The sequence below is a fragment of the Haliaeetus albicilla genome, chromosome 4 (genome assembly GCF_947461875.1).
Source record: "Haliaeetus albicilla chromosome 4, bHalAlb1.1, whole genome shotgun sequence".
NCBI lineage: Eukaryota > Metazoa > Chordata > Aves > Accipitriformes > Accipitridae > Haliaeetus > Haliaeetus albicilla.
In genome coordinates this window covers 439,502-460,192 of record NC_091486.1, presented here as the reverse complement: position 1 = coordinate 460,192, position 20,691 = coordinate 439,502, and the positions used below count along the sequence as shown (strand labels likewise).

The 20,691-nt window shown below is 37.7% G+C and overlaps 2 protein-coding genes across 32 annotated transcripts in view; both read right to left on the bottom strand.

The window, feature by feature from the left end:
* The window catches only part of WDSUB1 (WD repeat, sterile alpha motif and U-box domain containing 1), a 40,849-nt gene extending 37,357 nt beyond the window's left edge, over positions 1-3,492 (bottom strand). For 2 of the 10 annotated variants that reach the window (XM_069780587.1, XM_069780586.1), the window contains exon 1: positions 3,229-3,353. The gene's annotated coding sequence lies outside the window, so the exon portion shown is untranslated. The other 8 variants (XM_069780588.1, XM_069780589.1, XM_069780591.1 and 5 more) reach the window with 8 other exon arrangements.
* Positions 3,493-7,503: 4,011 nt separating this feature from the next.
* Positions 7,504-20,691, bottom strand: part of BAZ2B (bromodomain adjacent to zinc finger domain 2B) — a 164,789-nt gene continuing 151,601 nt past the window's right edge. For 16 of the 22 annotated variants that reach the window (XM_069780547.1, XM_069780546.1, XM_069780548.1 and 13 more), the window contains 10 exons: positions 19,077-19,741; positions 18,148-18,424; positions 17,807-17,962; positions 17,187-17,347; positions 15,967-16,277; positions 15,445-15,580; positions 13,664-13,810; positions 11,201-11,460; positions 10,279-10,422; positions 7,504-8,984 (listed from right to left, as the gene is read on the bottom strand). In XM_069780547.1, coding sequence (XP_069636648.1) covers positions 8,831-8,984; positions 10,279-10,422; positions 11,201-11,460; positions 13,664-13,810; positions 15,445-15,580; positions 15,967-16,277; positions 17,187-17,347; positions 17,807-17,962; positions 18,148-18,424; positions 19,077-19,741 — 2,411 coding nt within the window. In that variant the 3' untranslated portion in view covers positions 7,504-8,830. The remainder of the gene's footprint in view (positions 8,985-10,278; positions 10,423-11,200; positions 11,461-13,663; positions 13,811-15,444; positions 15,581-15,966; positions 16,278-17,186; positions 17,348-17,806; positions 17,963-18,147; positions 18,425-19,076; positions 19,742-20,691) is intronic. The other 6 variants (XM_069780560.1, XM_069780562.1, XM_069780561.1 and 3 more) reach the window with 3 other exon arrangements.

Below are 20,691 nucleotides of genomic sequence, written 5' to 3'. Positions count from 1 at the left end.
TACTGGTCGAAGTACGGACCCTTGAGGGACACCACTCGTTACTGGACATTGAGCTACTGATTGCGACTCTTTGGACACAGCCAGCCAGCCAACTCCTTATCCTTCTAACAGTCCATCCATCAAATCCATCTAATTTAGAGACAAGGATGTTGTCTGGTACCACGTTAAAGGCCTTACAGAAGTCCAGGTAGATGACATCAGCAGATCCTCCCTTGTCCACTGATGCCGTTACTCCATTGTAGAAGGCTACTACCTTAGTATATTAGTAGTATACCAATTACTAGATTATTATAGCAATAAATTTTTATTAAATACGATCTAAATGAAAAAAGCCTGGTAAGTTTACCTACCAATCTAGGATGAAAGTTACAAGGTGTCTTTGTGTTTGCTTTCAAACCATCCTGTCTTTACACTTCCAAGCCATCCACATCAACAAACTTTTTTGTGAAAATATGGAATTAGCAGAAACATGTTTCATCACACCTATAAACCTGAGCCCAGGAATGAAATGCTAAATTGCTAGCTGGGAGCAGGCCACAAAAGTATGCTAGGTCTGAAGCACGAATCACAGAAAGTCCGCTTAGTCTTTGTTTCCAAAGACTAACAGCTATTTTGAACTAATGGCTATGGGAAGCAAGCAAGAGCAAAGAATAAAAGCTAACCTCAGGTATGGTCTGGGGATGTGACAGCTACTGATTTGCTGGGAAAGAGCCGCTGCACCTTCCTTTCTATTATCTTCCCTACTCTTGTGAAATCAAGTTATCTGTATCACCACAGGCTAGGTTCTACTTTTTCTTCCTAGAGAGATCTGGTTAGGTGACTAAGTGTGAGACCCCCGCCAGAGGAAGGAAAAGGTGATTTATTTCTTTACCCCTGCAATCTCCAAATATTAAAAAGAACATTTACATCCCCTCTCAGCAATGCTGTGTCTCTGCTTATACAGCAACCAATGCAAAATGGCAGGCTTTGGAGTACTCCGTACTGCAGAAGACTTACAAAGACTAAAAACATTATGACAGAAACATCAACTGACAGCTAGAGAAAACTTCAGTTCAGTGCAAGCACAGTGCTTTCCTTGTACTGCCAAGAAGCTCTGTCATTTTTATCCTCTGTATTCTTTAACATTTGTGTACTACAGTGCACAGAGGATGCAACCAGGATGAGGCCCCATCGTTTGGAATGTAACACAGAAAAAATGTAAGTCTTGTACTAACAAATGTACAAATTTACCTAAAAAAAGGCAAGTGGAGATAATAAAAATAGAATAACTGAGCATAGAATCAAGGGTTGCCTGTTCAGAACGTTTTACAGTAAAATGTAAACATTAGGAGAGTCCTACAGAAGCAAACAGTCAAAGATACTGTTCACTCTTTATTGGCCTTAATTCATTATTGTGAGACTCGTCCTCAACTATCCTTTGCTCTAACAGAATACAATTAGTACGGTATAGACCCAAGAGCAATGCTTCAGCTATACCAAGAGCATACAAAAAATAATCTTACACTTTTACATAAACACTTTCAACAACTACAACCACATGTATTTAGCGTTCTCTCTCTTCTTACAACTCCAAAAAACTATGTTTGCATGTCATCACTGACCCCCAAAAAACTTAAACAGGAAGCAGTATCAAAAAGATTCCTGGAAATTATTCTAATCTGGAGCTTGCTGAAATATGTTCCAATGAATTATACCTTGCAGTTTGCAGATCCAACAGCTGATACACTCCTTTTAAAAAACCAGCATTTAGAGCACTTGCTATAGTACAATTGAGTAGACAATTGTATATATTCTTTAGAATAAAAACAGATTAAATAATAAATTCATATCTGCAGGTCTAACACAGACAAGCACTAAGATTTGATGACCAGAGTCCAAGATAAATTTTCCTTTCCAGGCCTGAACAGCTTATTCAAATTCAAATTTCTGCTACCTTTCAGAGTTAGGCAGCAACACTAGTGATGGCAAAACATCAGGGTCATACCAACAACAGGCTTGTGTTGCCAGTCAGAGAATTGACCTGATTTTCATACAAGTCAAACATCACATACTGAGTAACACATTTAGTCAAAATGTGACTATTAAGAAAATAATCAGAATATGAACCTCTCCAGAAAATGCATTTGCTGCTACACAAAACAACAAAAGATTAACTCTATTCACATTCTCGCAGTACTTAAGACTACTTAAGAGTACTTAAGGGACCAGTTTAGATCTCAGCATCAGACAAGCGATTTACACTCCTGATGTCCAGGAAAGCCCCTAAAAGGTACATTCCAACCAGTTCCTCCCCATGCTGCAGATTACAGCCAAGCTTCCTGAGAACAAGGAAGCACAGAGCCAAAAAAAGTGCCTAAAACTCTTAAAAGTTGTTTATGCTGAACAGAAGCAGTAATGCTATTTATATTAACTTATCTAAAAAGAGCAGACTATTATTTAAGTGCTTCATGCTGAACAATAATTTCAGAGCTATGAGGCAACCGCAAACAGGTGTGTTTATATATATACACACAGACACATTCGTTTTTACATATAAATATATATACATACATATGTTCATATACATATGTGGACATATAAATATGTATAAATGTATGCATACATACACTTGTATCTATGAATACATAGAGACACAAGGCATATATAAGGGCAAAATACCTTTTCCCTTCAGGCAGGGCATGGTATGCCAGTGTAGTTAAAGATCTGATGTATTTTAGCTTCAGGATTCTCCCAGTTTTATTACTATTCTCTCTAAAGCCACTAAACAGATTGAGTAGTGTCAACAACACCTCTTATCTGTAGAAAGAACATCAACATACTTCCTTCAACTACGAGAAACCGAACAGTCACACAAAGCTTGGCACCTGGAAACATGAGACTGAACAAGGCCTTAATCTCATTGTTACGAGATTTTTGGGAGCTCAGTGCAGAAAAGCAAACCTAGGAATGAGAAGATTCGGTATCAATAGTTTAACAGGCTGAGGGAGCAACAAGAATCCGGAGCATTTGTCACCAAGAGGGGCGTTTAGCACTACAGCATTACCTTCTCTAGCAATTACAATTTTCTCCCAACCCATAAGCCACCAGCAGCCCCTCAGAGAAAAAGCAATTCTAGGCATTACCGCCAACCCCCTTCCTGTTATCATCGCCTACAGTCTACCACCATCTGACGTCGCTGCACCGGAGACGCAGTCTGGAAACGGCTCCAGAGGACGGCCGGTATCTCACCTCCAACTCTAATGGCGCCTTTGGGGCAAACACTCGGGCAGGGCCCGCAGCGGCGCGGAACGCCACCACAGCCCTTCCGCAACGGCAGCGAGAGGTCACGCCCACCCGCCGCCGCTGAGGGGAGCGGCTCGCGGCCTCTCGAACCGCCGCTCTCCGGCACGGCGCGGCACAGCACGACGGCCGCCGCCGCCTGCCCTCGCCCCAGCGGGGCACTGCGAACCCTCCTTTAAGCCCCACCCCTCCCCCAAAGGCGGGAGGACAGACGCCACCGCACGCGGCGCTCGCGGAACCCTTCGCCCGCCCGTCCCGCCGCGGCGCTCTCCTTCCGCGCGCCCCACCCCCACCGCCCAGGCCGGCGTCGCTGCGCACGCACAAATCTCGCCCCCGCCCGCTCAGCGTGGCGCAGTCCGAGCTGGCTTCCCTTGCTCTGGGCTGCATCACGGCGCGAAGGCCGAAGGGGGAGAAGGCGTTGCCGCCTTAACCGACTCCTCGCTGCCTCCGTCATTCCCCTCACTGAAGCAGCGTCGGCGTGGATGTTGCTTTCGCCCCGCTGCGCCCACACCTCTTGTCCGAACCCTTCCCACGTTTCAGATTTGGCGGCCTGGATCCACGTAATGCCCGCAATCATTTTATCTGTCCAGGTGCCTGTTCGGGCTGTGTGACACAGGCCCCTTCGGCGAGAGGCGGGCTGAAAGGGGGTGTCAGGACCTGGCATGAGGGCAGCAGGCTGAGGGGAGGGAAAGGCAGTGCAGGAAGGGAGCGTGTGAAGACTACCCCTGGGCCGATGAGCTCTAGGATGCTGCTGACTCTTCAGAACGGATCAACTCTAGACAGTGCCAGTCTCTACAGGGCCCCATGCTTCAAAACAAGGTATGTCTGAGAGAGCGGGGGCTGCGTTTGCCAAGGGTGCAGGACTGCAATCACGGCAGATGGAACAAAAGATCACGACTGCCTTTACCCTGCACCTCCCTGGCTGCCACCAGGCCACCAGTGCGGCCCCCTGCTTCAGAGTAAAAGGCTAGGGCTGGCCTCCCAGCTGTTGCTCCAACCAGTAAATGATGAGAATGCAAGTGAATGTGTGAAGTTACCTGCTATTAACAGCTTAATGAAGGGGGTTTCAAACAAATACAACTCCCCCATCGTCTATCAGGAAATTTACATCATTGCCATTTTCACACCCAGATACATGTTTAGCAACTCATGCAAAATAAATGGTTTGTAGAATCATATAATAATTTAGGTTGGAAAAGACGTTTTAGATAGAGTCCAACCATCAACCATGCCCTGAAGTGCCTTGTCTACATGCTTTCTGAATACCTCCAGGAATGGTGACTCAACCACTTCCCTGGGCAGCCTGTTCCAGTGCTTGATAAGCCTTTCAGTAAAGAAATTTTTCCTAATATCCAATCTAAACCTCCCCTGCCGCAACTTGAGGCCATTTCCTCTCGTCCTATCTCCAGCCACCTGACAGAAGAGACCAGCACTCACCTCACTACAACCCCCTTTCAGGCAGTTGTAGAGAGCGGTAAGGTCTCCCCTCAGCCTCCTTTTCTCCAGACTAAACAGCCCCAGCTCCCTCAGCTGCTCCTCATAAGACTTATGCTCCAGGCCCCTCACCTACTTGGTTGCCTTTCTCTGGATGTGCTCCAGCACCTCAATGTCTTTCCTGTAGTGAGGGGCCCAAAACTGAACACGGTATTTTATCTTCTTTGAGGCTGCACCTTGAGTACTGTGTTCAGTATCATGTCACCTACATTTTTTGAGGACAATGAAGTCACTTTCTTGGAGTCACTCTTTGCCCACGAAACATTCCCTTTTATGTAAATGGTCTATCTTCCATGTTTGAATCTCTATGATCTTGCATTCTGTTTTATAGTATATGTTATTTGATGACTGCCCATTAATTATTGTGAATCCTAGGTGACAGGTAGTATTCAGTCTATTTCATATGGGCTGCATTGATTTAGCAATCCATTAAGATTATACATTACTAAATAAAACACCTCATGGCCTTAAAAGAACTTTTTATAAATTGTTGGAGACTTCCTTATTGAAGAGGAGGGTAGACAGTTGATTGTGAATACCACATGCTTAGATTGTGTGGACTGTGAATACCACACCAATACACGTAAAAGACTGTCCATAATATTTTACGGATAGGAAAGTTGAAATTACTCACTAAATAAGACATTGTGAATCAGTAACATGCCCAGAAATTTAGCTACTATCAGTTCTAGTAATGATGGTTAGTTTGGACAATACAAGCAACAGAAATTTGTGTAACAAAAGATAACACATTCTTTTTTCTGAATGTACACACCAGCTATAAAAATCTCTGGTTAACTTTGAAAAGAGTTACATCATCAAATAGAATGATTGTGGTGCTCCTGATTTCAGACTTCAGCCCTCAGTTTGCAGGCACATTTTGGTAAATCTAAGACACCTAGGAATGATACGAGTTTAATTAAAAAAGTCCCCCAGGCCACCTGTTCACCATATTATATCAAATGACTGTTACTCAGATATCTGTGCCCATTCACAATTAACAGAGCACCTCTACCCTTCCTTCTAATCATCATTAGGAAACTACAGAAATCATATAAAAAGATTAAAGAAAAAGCTTTATACCTCTTTTTAGATATGTATTTTGGCCCAGGCAACTACAGCTTCTGATTTTCAGCTGCTTTTGTATCACCCATATTTTTTTCCAAAGAGATACCAAAAGACAAAAGAGAACCCACACTCACAACCAGAACACTCTTCATTGAGCACCATTAACCATACTTTAAATAAAGTTTGAAAGCTTGTCAATAAATTCTCTAAACTAAGACCAGCATACTTCATTCAGAAAGGAAGAGAGCACACTGGAAAAACTTTTCCTCTAAGAAAACAGAAACATCAACCGGAGAGAAAGTTAGCAAAGACGAAAAGCACACTTTTTTAGTGGTTAAATCCCTGCCCTTTTCTATGGGGCTGTATGATGGCACATGTATGATTCAAACTTGCCATTCAAATATTGTAATTCCTGTAAGTTTAATTTTACTGAAATAGTAATGAAGACACTGGCTGCTAGTGAGCAAAGCAATACATTGGTGATCAAAATTCAAGTTAAGAGAGGTGACGCTTGTCTCGCTGTCATAGCTATATAGTAGCTGTTACCACCTTAACTCTCCCAGCTGTTCAGCTGCATTAGGATACAAGCTGAAAAAAACGCAGCTATGTATGTAGGGTAGCTGGTACCACTGTTCTGACTTTTCAGAAAACTAATACTAAATCTAGTATGGCAGATAAAGCATTAACCAGTACAGAATCTGAGAAAAAAACCCCATTGTTTTGCATCACAGAAGTAGTTTTCCCAATAGTCTAAGCATACTTATAACACTCTTAGAAGCCTACCATAGTATGTTCAAAACACTGATTAATCTTCACATCTCTGGAACATGTCAGCAAACCTTTTTATTGAAGTCTTCAGAAAGGTGATGGAAAGGCGTGTAGCAGTCAGTGGTGAAGCTAATATTACAATGCAAGACTGCCTGACACCCAAAGGTGAATTTTTTATTCTAGGTAACACAAATTATTCTAACAGAACTTCAGCAAAGAAAACTAGTATTGAACAAGATGTTCTGGGGAGGGCAATGGAAACAAAAATTTTATTAAGAACCAGGCACTGACTGTTCTTTTTCAGCAGATACAAGTATAACGGTAAGGGAGTATATAAAACAAGGCTCTAAGACTCAGACATGGCAGGCCTAGTTTAAAAGCAAAAAACATCACCTCCACCCCACCCACCCCCCAAAACCCCAAAACATTACTTGGTGAGGGATCTATAGGTATTGGGGTTCCACAGTATTCATTTGCAATTCCTCTATTTTCTTCAGTGAGAGCAAGGATTATGACTCACGCCCTTCTACAGACCAAAAAAGGACAAAACTTTACATGGACAGTGGTTTTAAGAAACATTACATGTGGCATGTATTTACATTATCATGTGCATTCAACACTGTAACAACAGTCAACAGGACTGGCAGGAACAGGTCAAATACTAGGCAGCCCAAGGGTTATACCTGAAGGCCTTAGCTCATGTTATTTACGCTCATTCAAATAGGCACTCTGACTGCCTGGCAATTGCTGCTTTTTCAATTACCATTAAAAGGCCAGGAGAATTAGATGCATCATAATAAGAACTGAATGTTAAATGCAAGACTCCCAAGATATTATTTAAAAAATTCCTGTATACACAGGATCTGAGGTATTAAAATCGCCAAGAAAATCTGGTTTGCAAAACAGTCTTTTATTGTATCCGTGCCACACATACTAGTGAAAAATAACACTCCTAAAAAAGGAAAAGAAAAAGAATGCTACCTTTCCACAACATTTCTTTTAAATAAAACTTCAAGTACTCTTACATTAGTACAAAAAAAATTCTGATCTATCTGCCCCAACAGGCCACCACAACACACAGCAGATAAAACACAGTGGTTACAAATGTCTTTTTTGTTATTTCTGTGGCAAGGCAAATGGAGGGAAATGTTTCTATGAAAAAATACTGTGTGCGTAGGAAATTGTCACAATTTTATTCCACATGGATACAAATGATTATACTTGAATTTGAGGCCGTGGTGGCTTGAAATTATATAACAAAATAGAAAAATGGAAAACTAATATCCCCTACACCCTGTTTTAAAGGCAGGCACTACCAAGATTAAGGAGACTCCACAGTGTTGGTAGAGGATAATTACTGTACAAGCCATATAGCTATAATTACCTTAAGACTAAAATAAAATGCTACCGTCCTCCTAAGGCATAAACAATAATGTCTGCAAACAATATGTACACATCATACATATTTAAAACAAGACTTAATATAAACAATAATGAACAGTATATACATGTCTCAATTTTTCTTCACTGTCTTGAAATACAATTTAACTACACAAGTGATGCAGCAACATATATATAAATGTACTTGTAACTCTACAGTAAAGTTTAATTTTTAGTGCTTTTACAGCACATCAGTGTAAACAGTTTTACTTGGCTTTGTTTTATATTTTAAAACATTCCTTGTTGTATTTTCAAGATTTAAAGCAATTTTCTAATTCTTCCTTTTCACAGAAAACGAAGATTCTGAATGCTGTATAATCATAAATAATTCATAAAATTAAATACATTCACTAAAAAATAAACTACAAAGTAAAAAAATGAAAAATAGATATTTATTGAAAGGGAAAAGAGAATCATTTCCCCGAGTAGAGCTCTGGTGGTTGAATATTCAGTGCGTTTTGATATATTTTAAATTGCTATTGCACTATAACACCCCTTTCTTTGAAATTCTTTGGGTGTGCTTCCCTGTTCTACCTAAATTAGTTTGTTAAAACACACAAACCAATAACCAAGGGGCCATGGTTGCTGTAGGAGTGAAGCCTTTAGAACTAGTATCACAACTCTGTGATAATTTTAAAGGAAAAAAACCAGTCATTAGTTATGCATGTGCCTTGCACTTTCATGTAAATACAGTTCACATTGCTGGTCTTATCAGTCCTCATTTAATGGAAAAAAAAAAAAGAAAAAAAGAAAAAAAAAAGAAAAAAGAGTTCTGGTAACTTCAGCTCACTTTGAAAATCTCTGTCCATTTTTTTTCAAAATACTTCCTCATGTTGTGGCCAGCCCTGCCTATGTCAGAATCATCTTCATTAAAGGTTTCACAGTTGTCAAAAACAAGCCTGACATCTAGCGAAAATGCTTCAAGATTAGGGTACCTGAAAGAAGAAAAAGGTAAATGATTTTTGGAACATGGAAAATCAAAGGGGAAAAACACTTCAACTACATGAGAAAGAACTACCTTAACATTAGTGAGTTTACAACCAGCCTATTCAGAATATTCAGTGAATACTTTACATGTGAATTATACTTTTAATTTTTTTAATTCTAATTTAAAATATTAACAAGAAAATTGACATCAGTGGAAGGAAAAAAATCTCTCATCGTTGAATTTGTTGTTTTCCTCAGAAACTCCGTAAGGTAGAATTTCAAGCCTGTATTGGAAAACAAACTTTTTAAATTAGCTTCCCCCTTCCCTTCAATAGCTTTCTAGTTAAAATGCTATGGCTATTTTCCATTTATTCATCTATTCTTGGGCTCAAGTCCTTTCAAAGTAAGGGTTGAGTACAGTTGCAGTTACCTAAAAGAGGAACAATATATGGCTACCCAGATCAATCCTGTAACATTGTCTTTGTTACTCTTTTTATTATCCTGAACATACATGGCCCAAATAGTATTCCAATATTCATAGGAATTATTAAAAAGAAACACAGTAGAAGTTACAAGTCTGCCAATACCAATGAGCATGTGTGGAGCATTTAAATCTCAGATTCAAGGCAGAAAAAGCCTGAAGAGGTTAAAAATCCCGTTGTGTTATCCTAGGAAACTTGCTTTGTGTGGAGCTGACAGACGCTGAAAAGGGTCAATCATGGATGACAAAATTTTCTTTAGTGGTGGGGAGTCATTAGAGCACAGAGATGTAACAAGGAGGGAAGGGGAACAGAGGCATAAAGTGTCTTTTTCTTTTCTAAGAAGTTGTGCAGTCTAATTCTGGGACTATAAAATGATTAACCACCATTACTGGAATGTTACCTGGCTTCTCACAATAGGGGTACCAATTCACTCCACAGCTACAACATTATTTACAGGGACTCCATTAGCTTAAAGCCCACACAGTTGGTTCCTGCTTACATGTAACAACACTAAGATATCTCAATGAGAAAAGATAAGGAAAAAAAGTTTTTTCCTGTTGATTATTTTGTGTGTGTGACCTGGCAGATTTATTGTTTTTCAGCCAGTTCCACAGGTTCTCCCACCTGATATGCTATTTCACTTAGATATAGCAAAGACAAAAGTATACAGTTAAGAATTTTTATTTTGACTGTGAAAGTCATCACAGAGATGCCAGAGCAGGCAGATCAAAATAGTTTAACTAATTTTTAAAAATGTACTGTATTTCAATGTTTAAATATTTTGAAAATGTAAAGTAAAATTTACAATAGGTTTACTTACTGTCCACTACTTAGCTTTTCTCTAATGGTGGAAAAGTCCATAGGTTTTTTAATAACTTTCTTATAACCAGGAACAAGTTTCAAGTTTACAGGAAGTAAGAAAGGCCAGGCATCTTCATGAGTTTCCAATTCTGAGAGAATCATGCTGGATAAAATAAGGTTTTAAATCAGTATTTTTAAGCTATTCATATATTCACATAATTTTTTTCACTGTTCCATAAATTCATCATGTACTGCCAACCTATTCACTTTATAAAAGGAAAGCACTTTATTCTGCGCCCTGTGCAAGGTTGAGAACAATGTCGACAAAGATAGACATCTTAACTGAGTATTTAAAATATCATTCTCTCTAGGCAACCTACACAAGATGAAATTCTAGTGATCAACATTCTAAAAGAAAAACACGGCCCTGCAACTTCTATACTTCAAACCTCAATGTAAATCATTTGCAAACCAGTAGAACAGGTGCTAATACTAGCTTTCCAAAACTGTGACGAGGCTAAACTATGTCACTTTTGACTGACCAGCAGTATTACAAAAGAAGATGCATTCATATTACTGTACTGCCTCCTCCTCTGTAATGCAACACCTTTCGGACATAGTGGATAATCATCTTTCCTACACTTGAGAAAACTGTCAGTACCACCACTATCAGGGTTCTTTCTTCCCATTCTTGGAAGGGCATGGAGGAGTAGATTTCACAGACCACATTCTAACATTAGGTACTTTCCTCTTGGGCTTCATTACCAAACACAGCAGTTACTCCCAGCACGCACATGTTAAATCCTTTTATATATACATTATCACAAACCTGTATGAGACACATGATAAAGAATAGGGTTCTTGTTCCCCAGAACACAGATAAAAGCAATCAGGCACTACTTGTTTCAACACTTACCCAAGTTTAACATTTGTCACTTTACCTGCATATAGCCAGGTCCTTGGAGTCATCTCTTTTAGGTTTCTTAATAGCAGTGAAATTTTCTTGCTTTAATTGGCTTACAGAAACATTTTCATCCATTTTTCTTTTTTTAGGGTCTGTTTTTCCTCTTTTTAAGGAGGCGCTTGTAGTTGCAGAATCTTCATCCTCTGTATCTCCTGCTAATTTCCTGCTTCTCTTTTGTTCATTACTTTTTTTCCCTTTGATTTGAAGTTTTTTTATTTTTAGAGTTTGACCACTTGCCTACAATAGAGAGAACTGAAATAAGCAATAACCAAGAAATTACAGAAACCTCTGTTATTATCTATAGACAGCAATGAAGATCAGACAGACAGAAGCACCAAAACAATTGACATGTTTCATGTAAGAGATTATTCACTTTTTGCTTTTCTCTAAAGGGAAGTAAGGCTGTAGAAGTTCCCGTTACTAGTGATTTAGGTTCTCAACTTGTGACAATATAAAAGCACCTGACCTTCAGACTGTTAAAACAGTACCTCCTAACAAACAAGGCTAGCAGAGTTTTAGGCAACTATTTGTCTGCTCCTAAAAGACTGATACAACTACAGCTGGAATAGTATATTCATTTTCAACCAACCATATTATTTGCAAGATATGGAAAACTGGAAAAGAGTTTTTAAAAAGTCAGGGACAAGATCAACTGATTTAAAGATTAAAAGCTAGATATGAAAGATACAGATAGCTTGGCTACAAGACAACTACAGGAGAACATAAAAGAAGTATGACAATACAAGAAAATGCAGATTTCACTACCTACTAGAAACCATTACTACACAATCCCTTTATTTCACGAATGTCATAACTAACTTAATTAAGCATTTGGCACTGATTGTAACTAGCATGCTGGGAAATGTAGTCAGTTTGTACAGATCACATGATGAATGAATGCATGAATGTGGAAAAATATGTTGTGTATAGAATTCCTTTTGCTTAACACAGAACACTAGAAGAGATTTGTAAATAATTGTACTCTCTAAACACTACTCTGTATCATGACTGTTCCTGGTCCAAGGATAGAAAAACAGTCAAGTATGTCAGTTCACAGGGCAATTGAAGAGGAATGTTGATTTTCAGCCATTTGGTTAAAAACACAATGGAAAGCAATGAGAACAGATCAGCTGTCATCACCTAAGGCCTAACTTTGAGATGTTCTGTGAATATTAATTCTAAGTAGGTGAGAATGGCAGATGTTGATGTTTTTCTTGTTTTAGGTAAGAAAAAAAATTAAATTAGGATGGCATAGTTTATATGAAGTCTTCAACAAAACTGTTTCAATGTTTTGCAGAATTATAAATCAATATTCAACATGTTTTAAGGTTCTGCTGGAATTTCACCTTAAATTTCTGGTGCCTTTAAATCTCCAGCTGTTAGCCAAATTTGGGACAGAAAAAAAAACCTGAGAAAAAAACATTTTTCTGTTATACTAAACCCAGTAGCTATTTCGGGGGGTGGGCAGGGTGGGAGAGATATCAAGAGAGGTGATGGGAGTGATGGGGTAAGTTATAGCATGATAGGGTAATTTCTATCTTTATAACAAGGTAAGTTGTAATATAAACCATGATAATGACAGAAAAAGTTACAGCACGAGTTAACCCCTTATAAACTACTACACAATCAATGCTCAACAGTAACCTGTTTTTATTACTTCTGTCACACATAATAGTTTAGAAAACAATTTATCTTCCTTATTACTTTGTGAAAGATGCACATTGACAATACCCAGAGAAAATACAAAATTGAGTATTTACTGTAAAGCTACTTTTTTTTTTTTCCAGTTATAGTATTCACAGGTAGTGGTAGAAAACATAACTAAAGTTTAGCAAAAAATTCATTTAATTTTAGGACTAACTAGGGATGGAAAAATTGTGGACTTTTAAATGATACTAACTGCTAATTCAGTCATTTGAATAGAACTAACCTAAACTTCTATTTAGACTATTTTCCTTGGGAGGGGAAAAAAACCCACAAACCTCACACAGGAAACATATAGCTTCTCTCTCAAATGTACTGTGTATCAAAAAAGTAAAACTAAAGCATACTGTACAAAAATGACAAAAAATATTTACTACATATTTTCTCTGATTTTTCTTTTCAAACAGAATCTAAGATTTGTCAACACTTAACAATGAAGCTCAAAAAGACAAACTGAAAAAATTCTAAAAGAGAAATAAAAAACTAGGGTATTGAATCAGCAAGAAAATTCTGTACCTACTTATATTAAAAAAAATACAGTTTAAAACAAATAAAACTGTAGCCTTTACTGCCACTAAAATCCAAGTTAAATAAAACTATTAATCTCATTATTTAATGGCAGCCCAACAAAACATACAGACCATTATTTTCATTGAAAAAAGCACTGGTAGACCTATAACTCTACCATCTATGAAAAGGTCACTCTAAGTCACTTCACCTTTATGGTTAGTATTACCTTTGCTATGCAGGCAGGACAAAACCAGTCACCATCTGGTATGGTAGTGATCTTGGGTCTGTGGCAGTAGGTATGACAGCCTTTATCACAACCATCACAAAGGAGCAGCAGTTCCTCATTATCTCCCTTTCGACAAATCTGGCAGTACTATAATACATGAAAAATGGCTTTCATTCAGTTTTTAAAATTTGAAACACAGGAATGGTAAACTTCCCTTCCAAACACACAAATTCATTCTCAAAATTATTTTCCTTTCATTTTACCACAATAGAGTCTACTAATGATCACATTTGTAAAAGAATATATGCAGTATGTGAGGAACTAATCTAAAGGCTACATTTGGGAACACATTTGAAAAGCAATTCACTGTAAGATAGGTGTCCTACAGCACACAAAACTATGAATACTTTTTATATTTCATTAATGTCCATGAGAAGGAAAGGTATCTTATACCCATCAAATCACTTGGCCCACACATACTATCTCAGGAATTTTCTCTTCATTTATGCCCATACTGCATATATAAGTTGCTATTTCACAAAAATAATCTATATTTTATAACAGTATTTTCAAACAATAATCAGTAAGGAGCTTATCCAAAGGCCACCATGAACAAATTCAGTAAGGCAAAACAAATGATCCTAGCATTTCCTAAAATTCACACTAACTTAAAAATATCTAATGTATTGTCAATTTTCTTACATACGTTGTGTGATTTTGATACTCTTCTATATCTGGACTTCTTTTTCAGGAACTTAAAGATCTCCACATTTTCACCAAATACTTACATTTACTGTGTAATTAAACGCATAGAACATTTCAATCAAATTGAGAATGATACTATACATTTTTTCTGGATAATAAAGTACTACACATTGAAACATTCAAGTGCCTTTTCAGGTGCTCCTACTAAATTCATAAACTTTTTGCTCTAAAGATAGAGCTTTAAACTTATAGCTATATAAACCCATAGGTACAGCCTTACACTATAGTTTTTATTTAAATCATCTTTTAATTGTCCAGATGTAATTAGAATCTATATAGGACTGGCAGAAATTTAAAAAATTGGGGAAAAGACCACTAATGGAAGAATCACGTGCCACCCACTACATAGCATTGGCCATACTTAATCACATCATAATCACTACTGCTGTAGTAATACTTTTGTTTTCAGAAATTTGAAGTTCAAAAGTCCATGCAAATTTTGACACATGCAGTTAACACAGATCTACTTGTTAAATGTACAAGGAAACAAGTATTGCAGCTTAGTTGCTCACACACTTGCCCAATTTATATGTTCAGTTGTGAGAAGTGTGCATGCAAAGAAGCCACGGGTTTGGAGCATCTCAACGTTCTGAAAAATGAAGTCCTTAATTGGGGTATGTAAGGTTGAACCTCCATAAAGCTTATGTCACGGATGAAATCAGAAATATTCCATCAGATAGAGTTATCTTCCATCAGATGGAGCCAGAAATGACTCTTTCTTACCTAAATGTTAACAACAAGGAGTAATTACCATCTTAAATAAAGCAACCAGTTACAGGGGCTTTTTATCTTAGAAAGATCAGGATGCTGAACTTGGCAAGCAAGGGGCAATCTTCTCCATTAGGCTTATATCTATCTGTGCACAATGTACAGTTTAACTGTATTAAGTTTTACATGCAGTAATAAGAAACACAGTATTAACCATGGTATCTTAAAATGCCTCAAGTGGGAAAAATAGGATATAGCAAAAATAGTTTAGTTACAGTATTTTTTTATAAAAAATTAAAAACACTTACAACTTTCATAATAGATTTTTCCCATGCTATTGATTTCTGTAACTGCTGAATGCACAGAGCTACCTGTGCAGCACTGCGTGCTTCTGACAATGCCCTTCTCCATACCCTTAGCCCTGGAGCAATATCCTCTTCAGTTCTGCATTGAAATACAGAGAAATTAAGTAGGTCACATCCATGTTTGCTTATGTTTAAACGTGGAACAATCATTATCACATTGAAAGCCAAGCAATGACAAAACGTACACAGCCAATAAGTATAAGGTTTAAGCAACTAAATTTCATGTAGTGCACAGACTGTGGCTACGTGCCTCAAAGCTTAGTCACAACCAGTTAAATGTAAGATAACTTCGCAAGATTATCAACAAACATAACAAAAAATATCTTTACAAAGCACCATGCAGAATAACATGATCCGTATGGATCACAGACATACAAGAAAGTACATAGATAACAGGCAATAAGAAAATAGGCTCCAATTAGCAAAGAAGCACAATAATTTTTCAAGTTAATCTCAATAACCTACCCGTCACCATCACCACTAATGGATGGTGCAGGAGCAGGGACAGTAACTGTGCCCACATTATCCAGTTTGATCTGAATGGTGGTACTTAAGGGGCTCTTCAGATACCTTCTCTCTATGTTCCGCTCCAAGTCAGCAAGCCTGGTTACAGCTATATCTAGAGGGTTGTCACTCGTCCGCTCTAGAGAGCTGGTATTGCCTTCTTCGCCTCCAGCACAATCTCCATCGTGCTTCTTGCGCAATCTAGTAATTGACTTATGTTCACGATATACCAAGTCGTCTCTCTCTGATGCGGGTTCAGGACACAGCCAACCCTATGTTAATAGAAAGGTTTGTGCATTTATTGGTTGCTGTTAACTTAGTGCGTACACAGAGGAACTGTTTTACGGAATCTAAACTAACTGAAGTGCTGTTTCCAGTAGATCTTGGTTACTTGTAATCCATCTGTAGAGACAGTTTCCAAAATATCCAGAGAACTAAAATAATTAATCAAAAAAATACAAGCATTACCAGACTTTCTGAAGAGAACTTTCTAAAACAGCCTGCATTCTTATCTCCTTTTGAAGTATCCTGTTCTATTGGTCAGAACATCACAATAGGTCTATCTGTCCAACAGGCTCAGAAGACAGTATCAATTGGTCACACAGAAATAACATCCACCCCTAGAACAAACTAGATCACAAATAGTACATCTGTACTATAACCAAATATATGCAATTTGATATCCGTACACCCACCTTGGAAAAATTCGAAATTGTAATAACAGCCAGTGAATTCTTAACTCTTTCACACTCACAACCATCACATGTTCTCCAAGACTCTACAATACTCAAGCAAACTTGTAGGCTTTTCTGAAAGCATTAACACCAACAATCCCCCAAACCAGGCAGAACTGTGGCAAAACCCACTATAATGAAGCAGTCTATATGCAGTAAAACCTTTGCATCCATATAAGGTTAACAAAAATGTGCAGGGAACTGCACACTGCACAAGAACAGTCTCCAGGAACTGCCATTCTGAGCATCTTCAGCTGAAGATTTCACTGCAATAAAATGTTTCAAACACAAATATCCATGATACTGCTACAGTGGATTTGTTTTATTTGCAGACAATTAGAGATGGAACAAGAAGGCACTTACCAACTGCAAAAGGAATGCTACTGTCTACTTCAAATTCTTACCACTTACTTTATAAAGAGACATTTTACTAAAAGTTGGCTTTACCTTAACTTGTAAACTAGCTGATGCAACTCTCCTCTCTAGATCTTCCACCTGCTGAAGAATAGCAAGATCCATCTCCATTGCTTGTTCTTCTACTGACCAGTTTTCCACAACTTCTCGAGTTACCTGGTTGTCTTCATTTTCATTGATATCAATAATTGCAACTGTTTTGAGAATCACATTTTTATTATTTTAATTAGTATTATAACTTCTCTGAGTAAATTCAAGCTGATATACCTGTCACTCCAGCCAAATGTTGAAGAACAGTTGTAAAAGCGTACTACTCTTAAGATACCCAATATGGACAACAAATTCTGTAGGTTTTCAAACATGCAATTTAAAGGCAAGAAGGGGAAGGAGACGCCGAGCAAGAGTGTTACAGAGATGGGAAAGCTTAAAAAGGTTACCAACGCTTATGCTACTAAAGCAATTTATATTAAATGGGATTTCTCCAGTCCTGTAACTTCCCAGAACAAGGCTGGTAAAAAGGCAACGACAGACAAGACCTTTACTTTTTTTCTCCAGCTGCTACTCTAACCCTGTACTTAAACACATCTCAAAGAGCTCTCTGCCAGTTGTCTTATACCCCAACATCATGCGTAACATAAATATCAATTACATACCATCCTTATTTTTGATGCAGGCCAGGGTGATATAATCCATGTGTTTCTGTATTTGCTTTTGTAAGGCCTTTTCTCTTATTCCCCTGAGATGCAGCACTTTAAGCAAAGATTTTAGGTCCTCTGGATCAGTAATCCTCCACCACCCATACTGCATTTCTAAATCAAGACAAGCATATGAACATTTTGCAGGCATCTTCTATGTGATCACACACAATCAGATTAGAGAAATGATCTAGCCAAATTCAACAGGCAAATTATAAAAAAAATAAATTGTAACGTCATAGTGGCACTGTAGAAATTATCCTTCACATAGTTCTATCTTATTGCTGTATTATACTTACCTTCTGGTATAGGTTTTGGGTTAGGGTAATCTACTGGCTTGGCTACTTCAACTGCTGTAGAAGGGGCAGAAGCTGTTTTTTCAGTTTGTAGTGCTGGTGATTCACTTGTACTTGCAGTAACACTAGATGCCAAGAAGGAGTTACCATTCACTTCTGATAATCCCAACCCTGATCCAAGAGCAGGTAAAGGAGATGAAAATGGAACATTTGAAGTAAGAACTCCTGTAGGCCATCCACAAAACTGAAGTCCCATTATAGGTAGTCCAGTCTTCATCTGCTACACAGAATATATTGTTAACACAATCACAACTACCATTATTAATTATTACCAAGAAACCTGAATTATGACTAAGATGCTATTTGTCAAGCAATAATCAAAACAAAAAGGAGGCCTTTACTCAGTACTTTGAGTAGTTTAAGAAAAACTAATGTAACACTAACATGTAATACTCCTTATTAGGGCCCTGCTAATGCTTAAAAAAATAATAGCTTTTAAAGGGAGGGTGTGGTGTGTGACTTTTCTGAAAACTAGGGTTTTTTTATTTATTTATTTGCTTTTCATTTAATACCAGTGGCCAACCTTCTAACAGCCAAATTAAATTACTGAAATACAGGTACAAAATATCATATATTGGCTTACCTAATTTTACCTATCTTAATCTTTTTTTATCAAAAAACTTCGAATATTATACAACATATGTAACATGGAATTAGTTATTAACAGAATCATATAACATAATATAATAATGATGATGATGATAACAATAATAATCGTCATCGTCGTAGTGCTAGTAGTAATAATAATAGCAGTAATAGAAAAAAATAAAGAAGATATAATGATAGCACTTCTGTGAAACAATTTGCCTAAACAGAAATTCTGCCCAAATAAGCAGAGCAAATTCAGACTATTCAAAAATTCATTTATTTACCTGCAGTGGTGACAATGCAAAAGGACTTAATCCCATTGGACTCTGTGCGGAGCTTGTGCCCAGAAGAGGTGAAGGAACAGGTGAAGGTGACTTTGATGGTGGATGTGATTGAGGAGTAAGTGAAGTTGTAGTAGCTGGTGTATCTATATGGGTAACTGACATGTCATCACAGGGTATTCTCGGTAAAAGGCTGAACCACTGTCTGCTCTTTTCAGTAAGAGTCTTTAACAATTGATCATTTGGAATTAGTGGAGAACTGTAAAACTTTCCTGTCCCACTTGCATTAGGACTGAAAAGATTATTAGAATCAGACTTCTCAATGGTGCTTTGTGATACAGTGGGCTGAAGACTGCAGAGAGAGTTTTTTGAGTTACTTGGGTAAGATAACGTGCAGCCATTTGCTGCACTGCCATTAGGTTTTGGGGACATAATATCAGATTCAGGTGACATTTTTGCTACCTCTAACAGTTTGCTTAGTTTTGAAAATGACCCAGGCTTTTGTAAAAACAAATTAGTGTTGTCCTTTTCTTTCAGATCTTCCTTTTGCTCACAGTGAGTTGTATTTAAACAGTGTAATTTTTCTTCTGTCTCAAATTCTTCTTCTTTGATATGCATGCTTTCTACCTTTTTTAACTTCTCCTTTTCTTTTGCAATTTCTTCTAGGCCTAAAAATGAACAAGAAACATAGATGAAATATAATAGACCAACTAATTTAGACTATTGTTATCATCACAGTTAAATAAAATTTACTTCATTTTTGGCCCAACATATGCTAGATCACAATGTCTTTTTTCTTTTATTTTTTAAATGAAATCACTTCTCACTTTACAGAACACTTTGCAGAAGGAAACAAGCTTCAAGGCACACACAGGTTTAAACCCTGTTAAACACCTGGAGGAAAGATATCATCAACATAGTTATCATAGCTATAGTATTCCCCCTTAAGATGCATATATGTCTGGAGCAGTTTGCCAGTGTGAAGTCTTTGAAAGGGACAAATTTTTGGCAGCCTTCTTTTTGCAAGACTTTCATGCTTTATCAAAAAACTCCTCTGTTTGTATCAAGAGAGTACAATGTTTATAGCCTTAAAGCTTTCTTTTACAAAAGACCATTTCATTAAACTCACAGCCAACTACAAAAAGGAGGACCAAAATTCATGTTGTGATATCAAATATTCCCCAAATATTGAAACACAACATTAAATATTTTACCTCTGTCAATAAAAATCATTAACAACTTTGACTGTGAAACAATGTCAACATTCTTGAAAGTTTAAAACACTTTAAAGAGCCACCCAACATGATGACTGGGACTCTACACACACCTAAGCAGACAGATGTGATCAGACAGCGTAACAGCTAAGCAATTTAAAGTACAACAAGCAGAAGCTGACTGCAAAAGCCAGTTTCTTCAAACATATGAGGTGCAGAAGATCTATCTTTTCTGAAAAGGAAAAACATTTTTCTTACTTCTTTGCTCTCCTAGTCTTCCTTAACCATTTCTCTTCTACCCTTATACTGATGTGTCAGCTTAGGCTAAAAGGTCTTAAGAACTGTAAAATGGCATGGAAAAATATCAGGAAAAGGGGGAGGAAGTAGAAAATCCAACATTCCAA